Here is a 20,351-nt window from a genome sequence, read left to right as displayed (position 1 = left end):
CATTTTCATTCTTTCGTGCTCCTTTTCCTGCAAGACCTGCTTCCTCATGGCATTAGCAACAAAAGGCAGAATTCTCAAAAGCAAGTTTAGACAAGATGGATTAGTCTTATTCATGATGGCATCCTCTTTTATTGCTGAGAACCATCTTTTCCATGGGTAGCTAAACTTTTGTCGTGAACCCTCTTTCCCTGCCTCTTTCTACTTCTCATAAAAGGACAGAAATATCAGTTGGAACAGAATATCACATCCTGGAGTAATGGGTTATTCCTTCAGCATATAGAGAAATAACCCCAGCTCAATGAACTTTTACGCACTTTGGTTCAAGAGTTTCGAGTAGTTGCCACCAACCCATAGCATCAGACCTGAACTGTTCGCTAACTGACATCTGTGGGATGGAGATCAGAGTCCACATTCTCTAGCTTTTATCTCCAAGATCTGTCATCCCAGAGAGGCCATTTTTATCCAGTAGGATCTATTTTCACAGTTCAGCAGGTCTCCTTTCCAGATTTATTGACAGCTCCTTAAGACTCAGCTTCACGACTTCCACTGGATTTGCAGGAGGAAATTTTTTCCCTCTTGAAGCCGTGCCCCGACAGATGGAGTCTCCTTCAGTCAGGTTACCTAGAAGCTGTCTCAGTACCTTAGGAGACTGGAGATGGTATCTCCGGTGTAAGAGGATATACCTCCTTCCACCTCTTACCTATTCTCCAAAGTTGTTATGATTGGGTAATGTACTTGAAGAAGAAACCAATTTTTCATAGTAAAATATGTATCTTCGAAAACACATACTGAATCATAATACACATACACCCTCCCAGCCTCCCTGCAGTTATACATCTAGGGAGCATGCTCTCCATTCCACTAATAGCTGGGATATTCTTACACTGTGCCACAAGTCTCATATATAAGGGGAGATAAATCTGTCTGGCTACCAAATCGGTCGGTAGACAACTTTTAGCTCCCTTTAACTAAAAGTAGTATCTGTAAGGGCTGGATTTGCGAGGTAGTGGTATTTCTTCTGAGGTATTTATGATTGGGTATTTATGATTGGGTAAGTATTTTAAAGAAACATATTTCACTAGAAAAATTGGTATATCTTGGATGCTAAGGAAAAAATTCACAAAATCTTGATTATAGGACTGGGGTAACTCGAGTCAGATTTAAGCAGGGTGCCCCTTGTCATAACTGGATTATCTGTGGATTAATGCAGTTTCATAAATCAAAGGAAATATCCAGAGATAGATTTTACTAGGATGTACTTTTGATTGTGACAGGTAATAGTTTTTGAGGTTATTTTTCTTGAGTCCATTTTTTTGTTTTCTTGTGACGATTTTGGTGTTTCTCTTGAGTCCATATTAATGGGTTGCAGGATGTAGCAATGATAGTGGCAGTATCAACAGTTTGTTAAAGTTTTTATTCAGGTTTTTCATTTGTATGTATTTCATAAACTGCTTGATAGATCGTCTTCATATTCAGCATAGAGCATGAAGCTAAGTCATTTCGTTCTCCAACATGCTCACTTGCTCCATTCACCTAGAGGTCGAAGTCACAATCATAGAAAATCTGTATTTCAAGATTTGGTTGAAGTTTTTTCTTTTGTTTTACCTGAATGCCTTGATGGGTGTTGTTCATGCTGTGGATGAAACGTTATGAAAGGAAGACGATTCATTCTGCAGTATGCTTTCTTACCAGTTCAGGTCAAGGTCATATTTGTTTAATTCTTTCTACAAATTTTCTTGTTTCTTAAACCCCATGATGGACTCGTATGATACTTTTGATTAATCATTTTGAAGTCAAGACGGTTGCTTGCTCAACATGGTTTAGATTGGTGCTTTATGGCACTGCAACACAAGTAGGTTATTTAGTGCCGAGGCAGCAATATTAAAGTGCCTTGTCTAAGGACACACTATAGTAACTGACCCATATTGGTCTTATGGTAGGTTTCAAACCCACATCCTTTCAGTCATGAGTCCAGCATGCTCACCACTGAGCCACCACATCTCCGATGTTAACCATAAGTCAAGATTACACGTTTTAAAGCAGTGCTCTGATCATGGGCTTGAATGCAGGCCTGGCAGTCTTAATGCAGACCTGGGAATCTTGAATGCAGGCCTGGCAATCTTGAATGCAGGCCTGGCAATCTTGACATGCAGGCCTGGCAATCTTGAATGCAGGCCCAGCAATCTTCAATACAGGCCTGGCAGTCTTGAATGCAGGCCTGGCAATCTTGAATGCAGGCCTAGCAGTCTTGAATGCAGGCCTGGCAATCTTGTTAGACTTTAGAGGCCTTCATTAATAAGACACTAGTAGTTTTCTGTATCCATTATTAAGTAAGACTATCATATTAACAAGTTTTTTTTCTTCATCCCAATAAATGTGAATTTAGCCCCAAAACCTTTTACAATGGGAATTATGATTAAAACTTGGGATTTCACCCAGAAATTGGGAATTATCATATATATGCATACAATTTAGCCTTTTCATCCAAAATTGCAGCTAGGTTTTAAATTTTGGGCTACGTATTAGTGATTGCAACTCTACCATATATACTCGAATATAAGCCCAGTCAAACTGCAAAGACCAAAGATCCTGATCAGTTGTGGCATAATGCACCTGCATAATAGGGTCTATCTTGTTTGTTCTACTGATTAATACTAACAAACTGCACAGACCCAGATATAGTGGCACATTATGCACTAGCAGATCTGGGTCTATTCAGTTTGCAGATAGACTCATCTTTTAAACAAGTACATGTGGTAGTTAGGTTATAATACAGAAGACAATAACTGTTGAAAGGATTATATCTGCAATCTCACTGATAGGTTGCTAAATCACTTACATGGCTCCATTGCCACAAATATGGTATATTCTATTTTTAGATACCAAGAGATGTTACAATGGACTGTGTATTGGACTGAAGAATCTGTGCAATGGAAAGGATGACTGTGGTGATGGATCCGATGAAATGGAGTGTGGTATGTTCAGCTATTCTTTTCTAACCATATGAAGTCAAATTCAACAGGTTTTGAGCAGTTTTCTTTATCCAAAGTTCTAGCTCTACATATGTCCTTTTTTGTCTCTTTCTGTAGCACTATGCAAAATCATATTGCCCCTTTTATTTCAGGATATTGACTGTAGATTCTTATTTCGTGACCTAAAGATTACATATAATTCTCAGAATCAAGCTCAGCTCATAATTATGATGACTGATTAACTGACATCAAATCACTGACCAATCAGACAATTCTTATTTCTGATTGGTTAGCATAAGGTCACTGACCAATCAGATATAAGAATTTTGAATTAGTCCCTGATAGAATTTTTTCATAATACTCCACAAGAAACTGTCCTGATTCTGACAGAATGTGTGGAGAGTTGGTGGAGGCCTTTTACCAAATCAACTCAGCTGTTTTCACCCTCACTGCAAAGTGGGGGGAATTTAAAAAAATCACATGAGCTGTTCTGTATATGTTGTCCAACAAATAGATATAAATTTGGTTATCCCTTTGTTCCTCAAATACTTTCTGTGGATTGTTGGTTAGTATTACATAGAACAAAAATTGTAAAATCTGGAGTTTGGATTAATGCAGAAAAGTCTCACAAAGGTTTCAAATGAATAAAATCCCATGGGTAATCATTTAGTGAATAGTCAGCATCAAACTTGCTTTTCATGTGATGCAACACCATGCACTCAGCAAGTGTAAACTTCGTTGTCATGGCAGGCCAGATGATTTTGTTATTTCCAGCAGTGGCAGTGACATTGTGTTATAACATTGTGTTATGACATTGTGTTATAACATTGACTTTATATCATATGCATTAAAATGTATGTAATAGCAGAGATATTTACCACTAAATACCAATACATATTTATCCACAAAGTTATTTGGTTTGATGCTTTTAATAACTAAATAATTATAATGTCTTGTTTAGTTAATGCTTGATTTTGGAAGTTGAACTAGAAATTGAGCACCTACATGATTGGATTGAGCTGTTAATATTACTGACCTTATGGTTTTGCTAGGCTGATTGATAAATTGTTTTTACATGAATTTAAGACACTCACAAGATTTTAAGGAATGATTCTTTAAGTTTTGTAATTTTTATATATATGCAATTTGTACATCATGGTGAAAACACTGATGTACATACAACTTCCAATTGTTAGGTGTCACTATGAGGAGTAGGTAACAGAATTTACTTCTTTTTAGTTTAAATAAACATTTAGTATTTAAGGATGGCATTTACTATGATATGGCTTTTTTAAAAAAAGGAAGGGCATGGATTGCAAACAAATTTAGTGTGGGTAGTTATTTTTTGCCCTACTAATACAGGATTGACAAAGACTTGAAAAATTATTAATATTAGAGATTCCTGAAAAGATGTTAAGTTTTATTCTTGGTTTGAAAAATCCTTGAATTAAATGTATGAGTATTTGGTTGTCAGTTTCACCATGAAAAGTTCTGATTTTTGCTTCATGAACTTTATAATGAAATAATGCAGAAAAGAACAGTAAAACAAAGTTTTGTAATATTTGTATGTTTTTTTACTTAGTGTTGAAATAGCTTTTTGTTGCATTTGCTGTGTCCTTAACAACTTGCAGTTTCACGGAATAGTTTTTACTACAACGGGACAAGTGGAACTATTCGTAGCCATGACACTGGAAGCAACTATCCAGGCAATACCACACGTCACTGGATAATTGAGGGAGTGGTTGGTTCACAAATTCAAATTATGGTAACTTCTTTTCTATAACAGTATGATTTATTTAAATGAAAGTCAAGAAGAAAAAAAAATAGGTAAAGAATCTTTCAGTTCCATGAGAAGCATGCACTGATTTATAATTTTGTTCAAGTTTTGCAAGCTGCCTGTGTGATGAACCAAACTTATAAATATTAAGTATTTGAGAAATTATAAATATTAAATAATGGCAAAGACTTAATGTCACTAATAATAATAATAATAATAATAATAATGATAATAATAATAATAATAAAAATAAAAATAATGACTTTATTTAAAGAGGGTAACACAATCAGCCAAGAACTAATCTACCTTGAGGCCCTCACTAATTGATATCACTCAGCTTTAGCTAGGTACTACGTGACATTGTGATGTACATGTATCACTCTCGTATCATGCCGATATCTTTGGTGGTGGTAGTCAACCAGAATTTACTTGGAAACAAAATAAATTTCATATCCGACAGTAAATATGTTTAGGTTATTTATTATGTCATGCTATGGAAAGAAGAGGAGAGGGAGGAAGTTGACAAATGACAGTGGCTGTAATGATGATAATGACACTGATAATAATATAAACAAAAGGAAGAGGAAGATGATGATATGACGATTGTGATAAATGGACAGCTGTCTGACAAATAGATAATTTTTTAAATTATGACAGCACTATAGTAATACAACTTTGTATATGTTAAGCTTGTTTTGCTTTGTCTACTATTAGAATTTGGTGTTACTAAATTGTTATGAATTTTCATTTTCAAAGATTCAGGACATATATATTAGTGGGCTGGGTATAAGAAGGATTCATATAATAGCATTTGTTTTTGTAATTGGTTTCTACTTTGTGATTGGTCATATTTCAGTACCTGGTGTAAATTTCCTAATTAAGGGGATTTGCAGACCTCCCAACCTTACACTTTTGCCATAAGTCTTATGGAAATGACCCTTAAAATGCGGACTTACAGAATTAAAGCATAAATTATGGAAATATGCTTGTTTATGGTATAATCCAGATACCGGCTTGTCCTTGTTTAATATGGATCTGGGTTTTATATTATATTAAGTGCAATGAGTCAGATAACCAGACTAGCTTCATCAGAGTACCTTAGACACATTAGACTATGTGCATTTCATGATGCAGATGTTTGCATGATCAAGCTGTTGCTTTTATTTTTTAAATGTCATCCAGCAAGGGACATGACCAGATGAAAGGGACAAAAAAGCTTTGAAAAAGTGTTAATAGTGCAGAAGAATAAAAGGGAATATTCAGATTGGAAGAAAGCAGAAAGGCATATGGTGGATATCATGTGTTGATTTTTGTAGAGTTTGTTACATGGTGGGAAAGATGATTGCTGTTGCCATGGCTTTGCCTGAAGGACTTTAAATTTAATATCGCAGTTGAAACATATGGAGAAGTGAAGACATGAAGGACATAATTTTGTTATTTTTAAAGACAAAGTTTGTTATTAAATTCTTTTCTGTATTTGTGCTGAAACTTAAATCTTGTAAATAAATTACAAATTAATTTTGAGAAGAATTTGAGCAATTATACCTACTTTTGATATATATTTAATAAATGTCTCAGTATATTGCATGTTGTATTTTATGTTCATCAAATGCTGTTGTATTTAGTTTAGATGGTGCACAAAATGTTCAACATGTTGATAGTCGCTGGTATTGTTAATATTCTGCTAGCCTTATTTTGTCTCTTTTTCATGCTGCCCCCTTACTTCCATTCTGTATAACGTATATAATACTAATAAATTGTTACAGACCATTTTTGATTTTTGTTGTTGCTGAAAGTAGAGCATGAGTCTTCTTTGCTACATTGGCTTTTTATCATCATTCCTATATGTAATCAGTAGGGTGTGAAGGCAAGAAATGTATATTTATGGTTTTCTTTGATGGAGATCGAATCCTGTGTCAGTCAGGCACTTCCATTTATGTGGAATTGGAAAAAGGAAGTGTCTTATAGATTCAGACCAGTTTGTGTCAAACTGAAAAGATGTTACTCTTTTTTGGGTGAATTGTCTCATACAGAATATGGGAATTAATTGAATAACTTTTAAAATGAACTTTCTTAAACTTTGGAAATTGTAGGTGCTGATTCCTGTACAAATAAATGGCTATTCTTGATTGAAAACCTTGCTTAATTTGCTACATTTTAACTTGGGTTTTCTGATTATTTATTTCTTCTATTTTAGTTTAATAGATTTGAGACAGAAAAAGATGTGGATTATTTGGATATACGAGAAGGAGGGCCCACCCTTGCTACCAGCAGACTGGTGGGTCGTTTTTCTGGTACCCTGCCAGATTCTTACACAAGAATTGTCAGTAGTAACAACTTCATTATTGGCAGTTTTATCAGTGATGCAAACAGAAACTATGGAGGATTTGAATTTCAGTGGTCAACAAGTAAGTTTAACAGGACATTACTTGATTAAGCTACAGTTGTCCCTTGCTATAATGCCACTCAGTGTAACACCATCCCTTTTTTAGAATGTGTATGGCCATGGATTGCACTAAATTACTCAGTTATGTTTTATCACTGCCATTTAATCAATATCACTTTAATTTAGTTCATAGTCTTCATGTACAAAATTTGGTGAATTTCTATCATGCAGTTTATGAGGGAATAACGTTATGGAAGAATCGGAAAGAAGAAGTTATCTCCTGATGTTCCTGATACTTAAGACAGGAGACTGTAATGAAAATGCAGCTGGAGAATAATATTGTTTCAGTTACAGAAGTGGTCTTGATTAAACGTTTTTAATGATTTTAATCCCTGATTAATATATACACAAAACTATTTGAATGGTTTGCTCTGAATTATCAGAAGGAATAAGCTGAATATTTTTATGGTTATATTGAGGTCATCATGTGTAGACAGTCACATGCGATATAAAATGATTTTTTCCCCCTTAACTCAGAACAAAACACAAATGGACTTTTGCATTTATTATCTACTCCACTTCCCTTTCATGTTTTCCATGTAGTTTTAGGTATGCAGTGTGAAATGCATAAAAAACTAACTTGGATTGATAAAGATTTGATTTGACATATCAGAGAATACCAAAGTGTGAATAAAAGTAAAAAGCAACTAAATAGTTCCAGTCATGTTATGTGATACAGAAATTATGGATTGAAACATCTTTGTTAAATGCCATATCTGCCGTACTTGAAGAAATGGGTATGTAATAAAGATTTATATTCTAAGAATATCAGATGCTTTATTATATTTGTTACCATTCATTGCAATCTTTTGAAATAAACTTTCTAGCTACAGAAATACTCATTTTGTATTATGGATATGGTCTTGGATCCAGTAAAATTTAATTGTTACATCTAGGACTTAAACTATGTAACAAGACAAAAAAGCATTCAAATTTTCAAAATAAATATTTGTTTCCCTAAAATATACAATCATATAAAGTGTAAGAATTAAATATAATTTACAGTGTATGAATTCCTAGAATATCCTAAATTGTACTATCAATTCTCACTAATCCAGGAACTCTTCAAAGGTATTCCGAATAAAGGTTTTAATGTTTTTATGTGCTAAATTGCTAATACCACTGAAGAATCATTTCTATCAATACAATTTTTTTTACATCAAGGTTATCTAGTGAAGGTAGAATATCACTAAAGTCCATGAAAGTTTCACATAATACAACATAATTAATTAAATGTTTGAGTTCTTGAATAATTTCTCATAATTCTCAGGTTACTGTCTGTTTTAGAATAAATATTTTGTCTCTGCTTCTCCACGAACAATTATAAATAAATCACAATTTCCTCTCTCGCTTACAAAACTAGCGTATGAACTGAAGAATCCTAATGTGCTGCTTTAATTCTTTTATATAGTCGCTGTGTGTGCATCAAATCAACATAATCTGAAATTCTGAAATGATTCTCAATGAATCCTTGAAAGTTTCACATAATCCAATAGAATTACTTAAATCTTCAAGGCTTTGAATAAGTTCACATACTCCAGCAGATACTGAATATTTAAATTAAGTTTTCCACTCTGCTATTCCAATGAACAATTATAAATAAATCCTGATTTCCTCTCTTTTTTACAGAGTTGGCATAAACTGTAGAATGATAAACGTGGTACTTATATTCTCTTATATAGTCTATATATGCGCAAGAAATCAACAAAATCTGAATCATTAAAAATATTCTTGAACATTTAGATCATTAGATTGTGAAATAATTTAAGAGTCATGTTCTGACCTTCACAGATTATTGACAATTAGGGCATGCAAGATACCTGTACGAGACAAATGCACTCCTAGTATCATGTGATGCCTTTGTGACCTTCATTCAAAATAATGCGTGGCATACTGGATCTAAATAGTTGCTGCCATGACCTAGGCTATGAGCCTTGATTTATGAATGATAACACTAAACGTAGTGTACATGTACTTTTACTATAATACCAGCCACCCACTGAATTATGGAATTAAAATATAAATGTCATAAACCCAAATGACTTAAATAAAACTATATTATAATTTAATACATGATACAGATATTTTAAACAAAATTTTATTCTGCTATGGTTATGTGATTCATTTTATTATGTTTTAGTTCTTGGCTTTGAGAATCGGGTATAATGCCATGCATTCACTAAGAGCTGGTAGCTAGGTAATTAAACTGTCAAAATCTGCCAATGCAATGGGTCTTTTTTGCTCCCCCCCCCCCAGCCCAATGTTGGGAATATCTAGTAAACCCCCAAACTCAGCTGTTATTATAAATTTTTGCCAGCTACAAAATACATTTATATGACACAAGTATTGCTAGAACATGCTTTGGTATAAGATGACTTTATGTGTGATGTGGGTCACTTTCATGACTTCCAAATCAATTGTTAATGAGAAGAAGCACTTTATATGATGCATGGATCTATTGAATGATTTAATTATTATAATTCGATATCAAATATGATTCCTATGTCATTCAAAAATTATCTGTTTCAAGGATTTGCATGCACAGTGGAGAAGGTTAGTCAAAGGAAGGAAACGCCAGGACAGTTGGTCACAGTTCGCAAGTTGTCGTCACAACAGAGTGTGTCTGTCTGTATATCTGATATCCTTCTCAGTGTTGACTATAAGGGGTTCAGTTATGATCTTACCAAACGGGAATGTTACCTGCTTCGGGAAATTCCTGCCCCTGTGACAAGTACCTGCTGTGATTTGTATGTTAGAACATGTCCAAACTCCGTTGGTGTACCAAGTACGTATTGACATAATTTATGAACTAAAGTATCAGTGCTGTCTTTTAGTGATTTGCACACAGAATTATACAGACAAAAATGTTGATCACAAGTACCATTTATACTTAGATGTAAGTCAAGTCCAACTGCTGGTATAGACCCTCATCTGAAGTAATGTACTGTACCATTAATAACTAATCAGGGTCTATATTTGCTCTACTGATTACTTTGAATAAATTACATAGACTCAGATCTGCTGGCACATTATGTGATGGCAGATCTTGGTCTGTACAGTTGGCAGTTTGACTGGGCTTATATATTATTATCACAGTAACATGATCTTGATAGCCAGATTATGCTGAGTTATCAGTAACTCCAGAACATTACGAGACCCAGATATTTTGTGCTGATAACAAGATGTGATCTAGCAATCAAATTAGCAGTAATGTGATAATGATTTTATTTTGTTTTATACCTGTTAATTTTGAGATAATTATAATATTTATAATTTTAAATTCATTATGCAAGAACTGAGTTAACAATGTTACCAGTTAGGTACTTCTGTAAATTGGTCTTATTGTAAAGTAATGTCATGATATGCGATTTTCAAATGTGCTCTTGTTTCAGATGAACCTTTTGGGTGGGTATATTATCTACTTTAAAAAAAATATGAGATAACTTCTTTTTATGGTCATATTGACAAATCATGGTTTGGATCATCCTGATATTTTACATGTTATGCAAGGTTTTATAATTGCTGAGAGAGCATTGTTTACTGTTAGTGTTGGTATTCTGTTGCTAGGAATGAAGATATTGTAACCTAGAAACCTTTGCTTATAATTTACTCCAGCCTCATTTAAGAGCATGGTAGTACAGGATTAGTAAACAATAGCATTGTTTTTCTAATTATCAGAAATGATGGTAAAATTCTCTCTTTATGGGTCAGAAAATTGATAGGTATATAATAAAGCAGTTTTTACAACTTTTAAAGATTTTATTGCAAATTAAAACTTTTTCTAGCTGTAGACTCAATACCCACACTGAGCTCCACATTAACGGCAGTAGACTCAGCACGTCAGTTATATACACCGCTGTATCCAGTATACTATATGGGGAATCAGGAACTAACTCACAGTATCATCACCACAGGAAATGCCATCATTACCATGGAGGTATAACAGTTTACACAATTTGTAAAAGTAAAATGCACACATGCCTTAATGAATACACATTCCACTGTTTGGTCAAAATTTGCAGAGGGGAAGCAGGTGCTAAAATTATCCCAGAACATCATGATTTTCTCAGAACTTAATACTATGCATGTCTTGTTATCATTTTGTAAATCTAAGAGGTAGTAGTGCATACAAGTGAGGTAACAGTGTGATACAAATGAGGTAGTAGTGCATACAAGAGGTATTAGTGCAAATCAAGTGAAATAGTGCATACAGGCGAGGTAGTAGTGCATACATGTGAGGGAGTAGTGCATAAAGGTAAGGTTGTTGCATATATATATATATATATATATATATATATATATATATATATATATATATATATATATATATATATATATATATATATATATATATATATATGAAGTTGTAGTAATGACAAGTTAGGTAGTAGTGCAGTGAAAGTGAAATAGTGCAATACAGGTGAAGTAGTAGTTCATACACATGAGAGAGTAGTGTATATAAATGAGGTAGTTGTGCATGCAAGTGAGGTAGTAGTACAATACAAGTGAGGTAGTGCAATACATTTGAGGTATTAGTGCATAAAAGTAAGGTAGTGGTTTATTTAAGTGAGGTAGTGCAATACAAGTGAGGTAGTGCAATTACAGAGAGGTAGTAGTGCATACAAGTGATTATTCTGGATAATATGGTGAATATGCACACACTACTGGTGATAGGGGTAGTTTTAAATGTGACCATATGGTGTACTTTGAATTAGTTGTGCTGATTTGTTTTGTAAATGAGAATAGAAAGTAATGATGTTAAGTGCTTTGCTGTGAATGGACATTTAACATTATAATTTTATTATGCTCTTGAATTAATTCTATATTTTGAAATATTAATGTGCTAATTCATTTATTAACTTTTTAATATTCTTTATGTGCTGAAGATAGTGTCAGTGAAAATCTTGATTTGAAAGAAATTCTCCAGATAACAGTAAAAAAATGTACAGATTAAAATTAAGTAAATTACCTACAAAAAAATCAATGTATCTGAAAACAATTTTTTTTACTGCCTTCCCTTGTTAATTCTTTTGACTGTGTCCTTCTTTTTTTATAAAAAAACCCAACAGATTTTGGATGTTGACCTTTGTTGTGAAGATAATGTGACAATTTACAATGGGGCTGGACCAGAGTCTGAAGCATTGATAACTCTTCAGAAAGGAAGCTCTCCAGCTGCTGTTATGACAACAGGAAGCTCTGCCTATATCTACATGTATTTGAAGGAGCACATGTCATGCAGAGGTCTATTGATGACATACAGACGAGGTAACACACACATACATGCATGTGTGCACACACAAACACACACACACAGTTCTCCATAGACTGTTTTAGATATCATTTAGATTGGTTGCATTCACTACTAAAATCTTTGATGAAAGGAAGTGCAGATCATGGTTCTGTAACATCAATAGTTTGACAGTTACATATATATATATATATATATATATATATATATATATATATATATATATATATATATATATATATATATATATATATATATATATATATATATATATATATATATATATATATATATATATATATATATATATATATATATATATATATATATATATATATATATATATGCAACACAGGTAAAACATTGAACTATCTTTATACAGTTTGCTTTTGGGCTTAGGAAGAAGAAAGTTATTAGATGTAGAAATGGTGAACATACTGGTAATCATTTATTTAGTTTGGTATAGATGCCATGAAAGGTTGAAAGATAAATTAAGCTTTCTTAAATATATTCTTTCATAAATAGGCATGATCTTGAAATCATTCTTACATTAGTAAACATTATCAACATTGATGTAAAGGATAATTCTGACGGTTTGTTTTTTAAATCTTCAATTTCCTTTATACAAGAGTAGGTCAGTTATGAACATAGACATCACTATCACATTTTTCTTCAGACATGACATTGTTCATGGCAACTTTGTTTTTTCTTTTCAAGTTAGACTTTAACCAATTTAAGGTATTGTAACACTTACTAAAATGTTTTAATTATTCATGGAAAATATCATGACTTGTTTAAAATCATCTTATACAACTCCCACTGGGTCTCCATTATGTAAATATTTAGGACTTTTTCATCAATACTGACAAGAGCAGTTTCATGTTAAGAAAACCCAGTAAGCATTTATGAGAATGTTTTTCAAAAATCGTTGATTCACCAGGAAGGATTAAGATAGAACTGTAATGATAGGGACCAGCTTTATGAAGAGGTTTAGTTTATTTTTGTTATTAGACTGTGTATTTACTTGAAATTGATAAAAATATTAAAAAATTACGTAGTGTCCCACATTAAAATGCAGGAGTCCTGTATTATTAATCACCCTTTCCACCTGTTGATTTACCCATTTATTTGTCCATTTATTTACACTTCTTGTGACCACCATATCTCTGCAACTTTACACTGAATTGAATACCATTTGGTGAATAGCTTATTATATGGAGATGTGGCTCTAAAAGGTTTCAATCTTTCAAGACTAATTTTGAGTCCTGTATTTGTAATAACTTTTTTCCACATGTTTAATCATCAGTCTGTCCATTTACTTCTTTTAACCACAATAGCTGTTACATTGAAATGGATACTATTATGTAGACACTTATTATATTTATATGCCTTTTAAAGGTTTCAATATTTAAAGACCAATCATGCAATCGTGCAAGAGTTATTGCCCTTTTAGATCAGTTTTAAATCTCTATTACACCAGATTCTTGTACCATTCATAGCGCTGCTCAGGAACCATTCAACAAATATTGATGCAGTTTAATTTTGGATAGAATTATAGCCTTGACAAATTCTGATCTTCACATGGGATGTTGCTCGTAATTATCATACCTCAGGAACCATTCAAATATTGATGCAAATTTATTTTGGATAGAATTATAGCCCTTGACAAATTCTGATTTTAGCATGGGATGTGGCTTGTAGTTATCATACCTCAGGAACCATTCAGCATATATGGATGCAGTTTGGTTGTACATATTGTCTCAGAGACCAAGATTTGCCTTTTATGGGTTTTGTCTTGTGAACTTGACATAGTTATTTGCCGTAACAAATTCTGATATTCACATGGGATGTTGCTTGTAATTATCATACCTCAGGAACCATTCAACAAATATTGATGCAAATTTATTTTGGATAGAGTTATAGCCCTTGACAAATTCTGCATATTAAGGACAATTTAGAATATACCTTTTATGGGTTTAGTCTCATTAATGGAATGATTGAGCAGTGTTTCTAACTTTTATTTCTGCAGCAAGATCCTCATTGATTTCAAGTGAATTTTGTCCAGCTTATAGTTGTTGAATACTTGCATGATTTTAATTCTCACCATTTTACATACTTGTGGCTGCACATTATTGTTTTATACACACACACCCATTTTGTTTTCTCAGAGTACATGTACCTCTGTTTAAGTTCCTGACTGAACAATTTTATCAGTTGGGTCTCTTTGTTTTGCATGTTTTGCTAAAAATAGCTCTAGTTACAGTTAACTTTCATGTTGTATTACAGCCAATGTCTAAAAAGTGTGAATAATTAAAGCCTGACACAACTAATTTATCAAAGCTCAGGCAGGCAATGATATCTGTTTGCTATTGTGTTCTCACAGTTGGAATGGCATTGGAACTAAAGCATCTGAACACCTGCGAATGGATGTCATTTGCATACCTGTACATAAACATTATGACAGTCAGGCATTGATTGCTTGCACCATTTCAGCTTTAGCTATTGGAGTACATTTATTATTGTAATAATGCCATACGTATTGTTTTCTGCCACAATAATATTTTTTGTTTTTGGCATATAACACTATAATGTTAGTAATATTACATGCTATAGAAGTATTTATCTAAATTTATAATATAAATAATTTTGAAAAGAAAATTATTCAAGGGTTTTACATTTTGAAATGGATTTATTGTACACAATATACAGTGAAAAAAGATTATGTACATGATTTCAAATTCAAAATTGTTTAAACTACTACTGTACTCTCAAATATACATGTATAATTTGGATTTGTGAAACTTCTTTTATTTTTATTTATAAATTGTTTTGTTTTCAGGATGCGATTTCCACATTAATGCCGACAATGGGACTGTGTTTACCCCAGGATATGGAATCGAGTCATATCCTGGTGTTCTCTTTTGTTCCTGGCTAATTCAAACCACAAATGGAGGCAGAATGACCTTGATGTTTGAGACATTTGACCTTGGGAGTTTAGACTATCTGAAGGTATGGAGGACAATACTTTTTTTGTCACCTGCAAAGCATAGGCAAAACATAGCTATCACATTTCCCAGGTGTTGTTGGCAAAGCTTTTTGAATTCATCTCATTTTTGCTTGACATGGTTGTATGCATGGTCATGATGGGTGTATTCATCATGGAGGGTACTTTTTCTTATTGAAATCAATGTATCAGTATAGATGCAAATTACAAATACTTCCTTGGCTCATTTTTAATACAAATTCTCTGCCTCCCCTCCACTACCCCCACTGCTCCCATGACCCATTTGGGTGTTACCCGGACCCATTATATATGTGTGTATAAATCAATGCAAAACATTGATTTGTCCAACCATGCACTCATTCATCCATGATTTCTTTCATAAGATAAGAAGAATAACAAAAATCAGTTCATCCTACATGCATATAAACTTTCATCCATCTGTTTAAATAACAGTCACACAGATGGGCAGGCATGCTGATACATATATTGCAATTCATTTGCTATGTTAAAGTGTAAAACACACCTCAGTGTAGAAAGAAAATCCAAAAGGTCTGGTTTTGATTTGTAAGATCGATGTAGTATTTTCACCTACCCTCACCCCTCTTCCACACCAGCTTGTTCTCCTCCATTTGTGTTACAGTAGTATAGTACTTTAGTATCAGCCAATATGGCACAGAAATGTGACTCTCCAGACTAGAAGAAAGATGTGTTTGATACTCAAAAATGGATTTATTTTATTGTTTTTATGTAGATAAGTCAGCTGATTATTTTCCATGTGTGTTCAGGGTCAGTTTTCTTCTAACTGCAGGTAATATGACAGATAATCAGTTGGTTTGTTCAGAATACTGGGAGATTTAATTTAAGAAAGTCTCTTTAGTAAATTTGACTATTTTTCTCCAGATTTATCAAAATGTTAGTTATTGTAAAGAATCCTGAAGTATTGTGTATCATTGCTTAATCATGGTGACAATGTTTACAGAGCATTATGCTCAGACCATGGAAGGTATCTCAGCTAAACAAGATACACATTTCCATCAAATTTCACAGAGGTGCATTTCTCTTTTGAATATGTTCTCCAGTCATATCTGTTGCTAGACCTTAGAATAATAGCATAAGTAGTATATCAACTGAGAATGCTGGACCCTAGGTTCTTTTAGTGTGAGTCTTTACAGTGGTAAATCATGTTATATTACTACATATCTGACATTAAAATTAATAGATTAAGAATTAAATCTCTACTGGTAACTAGTGATGTCAAACAACTTGAAGACTTTAAGTATCTATTACTATGACTATTCAAACACTATTAGTTGATTTTATTTCATTTACAACCTGCAATGAGTATGTGCATAGAGGTTTTGCAGACATTTCCCTCCTGCTGTAAAGTTATAGAAGTTCTGTATGTACGCTAATTATAATGTCAGTATTCAAATGGGAATGAACAGTGTTTGAAATCTTTTTAAAACCCTAAAGTGGCTTCCATTTCAACAGAGAACTCAGTTACAAATGGGTTTACTAGTCTACAAATCCTTACATAGTTTGGCTCCTGATTATTTTAAATGTAACTTTAAATCAGTTAAAAATGTTCATATATTTGAGTTAAGATCCATCTAACACAAGAAGTTAAATTTACCTACACTAAATTCAGAGTTTTGTAAGGATTTTGCTTTTTCTTGAACCAAACTATGGAATTCCATACCACCTTATATAAAGTCAGCTGACATATGCCAAACTTTTAAAAAGCTTCTAAATCAACATCTACAGAAATGATTGTTTGTATGATTTTGTTTAATTCAGTACTACTACTTTTACAACACTGTAATCAGCTACTCACCTAAAATGCTGTACACATATTCACTACTACTATTTGTATGAATCCTGTATGTACTCATCCTTAAAGTCATGTGTATATTTAATTGGATCAGTAGATCAATTGTCTAGTTTTTAATAGCATTTGTTGTCTATTATATATATATATATATATATATATATATATATATATATATATATACACACACACACACACAAACAAATGTCATGGAACGTAGGTAAGTTGGACAGATTATCCTCTTTAAACAAAGTTATTATTATTATGCACAATTTTTGCTTTAGTGCAACATTTTATTTTTGCTAAAAATATTCTTAATCAGAAATGTAATTTTGGATTTTGTGTTGTTTGTACGACACTTAAATTTGTAGAAATGGAATTCGAAAATGGACAACAATACAAAGACCATTTGGTATTGCTCCTTGTGCAGATTTTCTGCAATTTTTAGTCTGATGAACCTCAGCTCCTGACCCAAAGCTGTCTTTGGTTGCACCTTTTTGTATTTTATTGTGTAGGTAAATATTGCAAAATGTCCTTGCTGTACATCCGTTATGTAAATACAGGGGCAATAATTACAAAACTTTACTTGTACATACTCATTCACATTGGATGGGATGAATATAAATGGTGTGGATTAAAATATTTACAATGTTATCCTTTTCATCTTTTTAGAAAATATTGTAATCAATTGATGCTATGTCTTAGGTTAGTACACCTCTTTCTCGATAACTCGTGCACATTTGGGTCCAAAAACATAGACTGCACTATAAGTGAGGACAGAAGTTACTGAGGGACCTCCCAGAAATCTGCTAGACAAAAGACATGAAAACCACGGGGCTGGGGTGGCTGGGCTGTTTAATGATTGAATCCTCATTTTATAATTGCATTGAGAATAATTGTCAAGAAAGTGCTTTTTGTGATGAAGTTGTTCATTATTCTGTGTAAATTACATTTATTTTTAAAATGTCCAGCATCTGAAAAATTGATAACATGATTCCAACTGGTTTTAACAACCAAAACGGTTCCTGAAAACATTCATGTATTACATCACATCTTTTTGTTTTTGTTGACTAATCTGGTTCCCGGAGTGGTGTATAATAGCTTTTGTTAAACAAGGAGTCTACAAAGCAGGGAACCAGACTAACTGTTGATACACTACCAAATAAGATTCCTTTTTATAAATAAAAAAACATTTCGTGAGACAATCATCTACGTTCGAACAAAATTTTTGAATTGTTCACTTAGTAAAATATTGATGATGTGATTTCATTGCAAGTAACAGTGAAACTTCTTATCATCCTTTAGAATATCTCTACTTGTGAATTCAGGAATTCTATGAAACTCGTATTCCCCACAATGGTCCCTATCTGTGAAACAAAGCTCTTTATTTTATGAAGTACTCATTTCGCTTGATAGCCTTGCTATCTTTAATCAGAGTTATGATTGAGTAGGTTAATTTAAGTAATTTAATTAGATTACATACACAATAATATTTACAACAGTGTTTGATTGATCAACTGAAATGAGTTAACTGACATATGACCAAGGTCACTGGTTCTTAAGCATGTAGGATTTGCATGCCTTTTAACCTTTTTGCTTATCCTACCTCCTTTATTTGATTCAAATGTGATTAATTAATGTGATAATACAAAAGGAGGCCTGCTTTCTATTTAGTGCAACAATACAACAGTTGTTTCCGCTAGTCCATTATCGCAATATGGGGGGGGGGTGGCACTTCATTAGGTTCTCAGAGAAATGTTCGCAGACATATCTGTTATGGTAGATTGACACATTTTACATTTAATTACAAGAGGACACATTGCATTTATGATGATTACACTTAAAAGGAACTAAAAGAGAAAAGTTGAACACAAATTTAAATTGGTACAAAAAATTATTTAATTGGTATTTATTTATTAAAGTACTGCTTCCACTAGGCATAAGTAACATTTTCATTGATCAAAATTTCCTTGAGTATCATTAATTACGATGTATTAAGAATGTCATTTGTAAAGAAAATGTAACAGATTTTATGACTTCTTTTTTAAGTTGATATTTCATAATGTTGATTAAAATTTCCAGGTCCTATCTACCAGTTTTGATCGTGATTTTCTTCAATGAACACAAATAGGGTTTTTTGGGGTATTTTCTGGTTTGAAAAATGGGATCCACACCTGACGCCCGCATTATAAGTGGGTTTGTGAGTTATCAGGGCACGTGTTATCAAGGGAGTGGTGCATATATATATTTTTTGTACTCCTGGTACATGATTTTATTTAATTTTTATTTTAAAAAATTCATAGCTGTAAATTGTAAAGAATATCTTTAGTTAGTTTTGCCTATGTTACATGAATCTGTTAAATGCATTGTATTGCATAGGATCTATAAATAGATGCATATGTATGTGTTGACATTTATTAATAATACTTGTAATAATAAGACTTAAATGGTGCCTTGGGCTTAATTTCTTGTTGGCTGATGGGGTTTTGACATTTCTAGATGGACTTAATGACTTACCATTGGTTGGGCTAAGAATAGTCAGGTTTGATGCAAAATGAGTAGTGTATTCTGTCACATGGGGTCTATTGCAAAATACAGTTGTACTAGACACTGTAAAGAAAGAGAGAACTGAACAATCAGTTTCATTCCAATATTTGAGTCATTCACATTTCTTGTGTTCCTGTTGTAACTCTGAGAAATGTTTTATATTGTACTTAGATATTATTAAAGAGGAAAAATGTGTTCAGTGGAAATAGAAGGTGCTTATTTTTTGGATTATAATATTATTCTGGAACTGTTATAAATTATTCAAAGGAATTTTGGATAATGCCATCTTGACAACATCACAGTTCTTGGAGGACCAGTACAGTTCTTGTTTTGAAATTTATAAGGAACTTTTAATTTATTTAGGACTTTCAGAGACCTAATTATAAGGATTACTTTGGATTCACCTCTTAATACTGTTCCTCTCATATTTTTCTTTTATAACTTTGATAATTAAATTGTTTGTAAAGTTTTACAAAAATTGTTGGTTTTGCTTTTTTTGTCTGTTACTTTGTTTGTGACCATAGAGTAG

At 32.8% G+C, this 20,351-nt stretch overlaps 1 protein-coding gene across 2 annotated transcripts in view; it reads left to right on the top strand.

Annotated features, from left to right (window-relative positions):
- LOC149794261 (uncharacterized) overlaps positions 1-20,351 on the top strand; it is a 290,094-nt gene that overhangs the window by 46,530 nt on the left and 223,213 nt on the right. For both annotated transcript variants that reach the window (XM_089968394.1, XM_089968393.1), the window contains exons 6-12: positions 2,880-2,975; positions 4,604-4,737; positions 6,947-7,157; positions 9,726-9,980; positions 10,981-11,132; positions 12,265-12,460; positions 15,283-15,452. In XM_089968394.1, the coding sequence (XP_089824520.1) occupies positions 2,880-2,975; positions 4,604-4,737; positions 6,947-7,157; positions 9,726-9,980; positions 10,981-11,132; positions 12,265-12,460; positions 15,283-15,452 (1,214 nt within the window). The remainder of the gene's footprint in view (positions 1-2,879; positions 2,976-4,603; positions 4,738-6,946; positions 7,158-9,725; positions 9,981-10,980; positions 11,133-12,264; positions 12,461-15,282; positions 15,453-20,351) is intronic.

The sequence above is a fragment of the Sinohyriopsis cumingii genome, chromosome 8, assembly GCF_028554795.1.
Source record: "Sinohyriopsis cumingii isolate HCF-2022 chromosome 8, ASM2855479v2, whole genome shotgun sequence".
NCBI classification, from domain to species: Eukaryota; Metazoa; Mollusca; class Bivalvia; order Unionida; family Unionidae; genus Sinohyriopsis; species Sinohyriopsis cumingii.
Note: the sequence above shows the minus strand (reverse complement) of the source record. Positions and strands in the feature narration are given on the sequence as shown.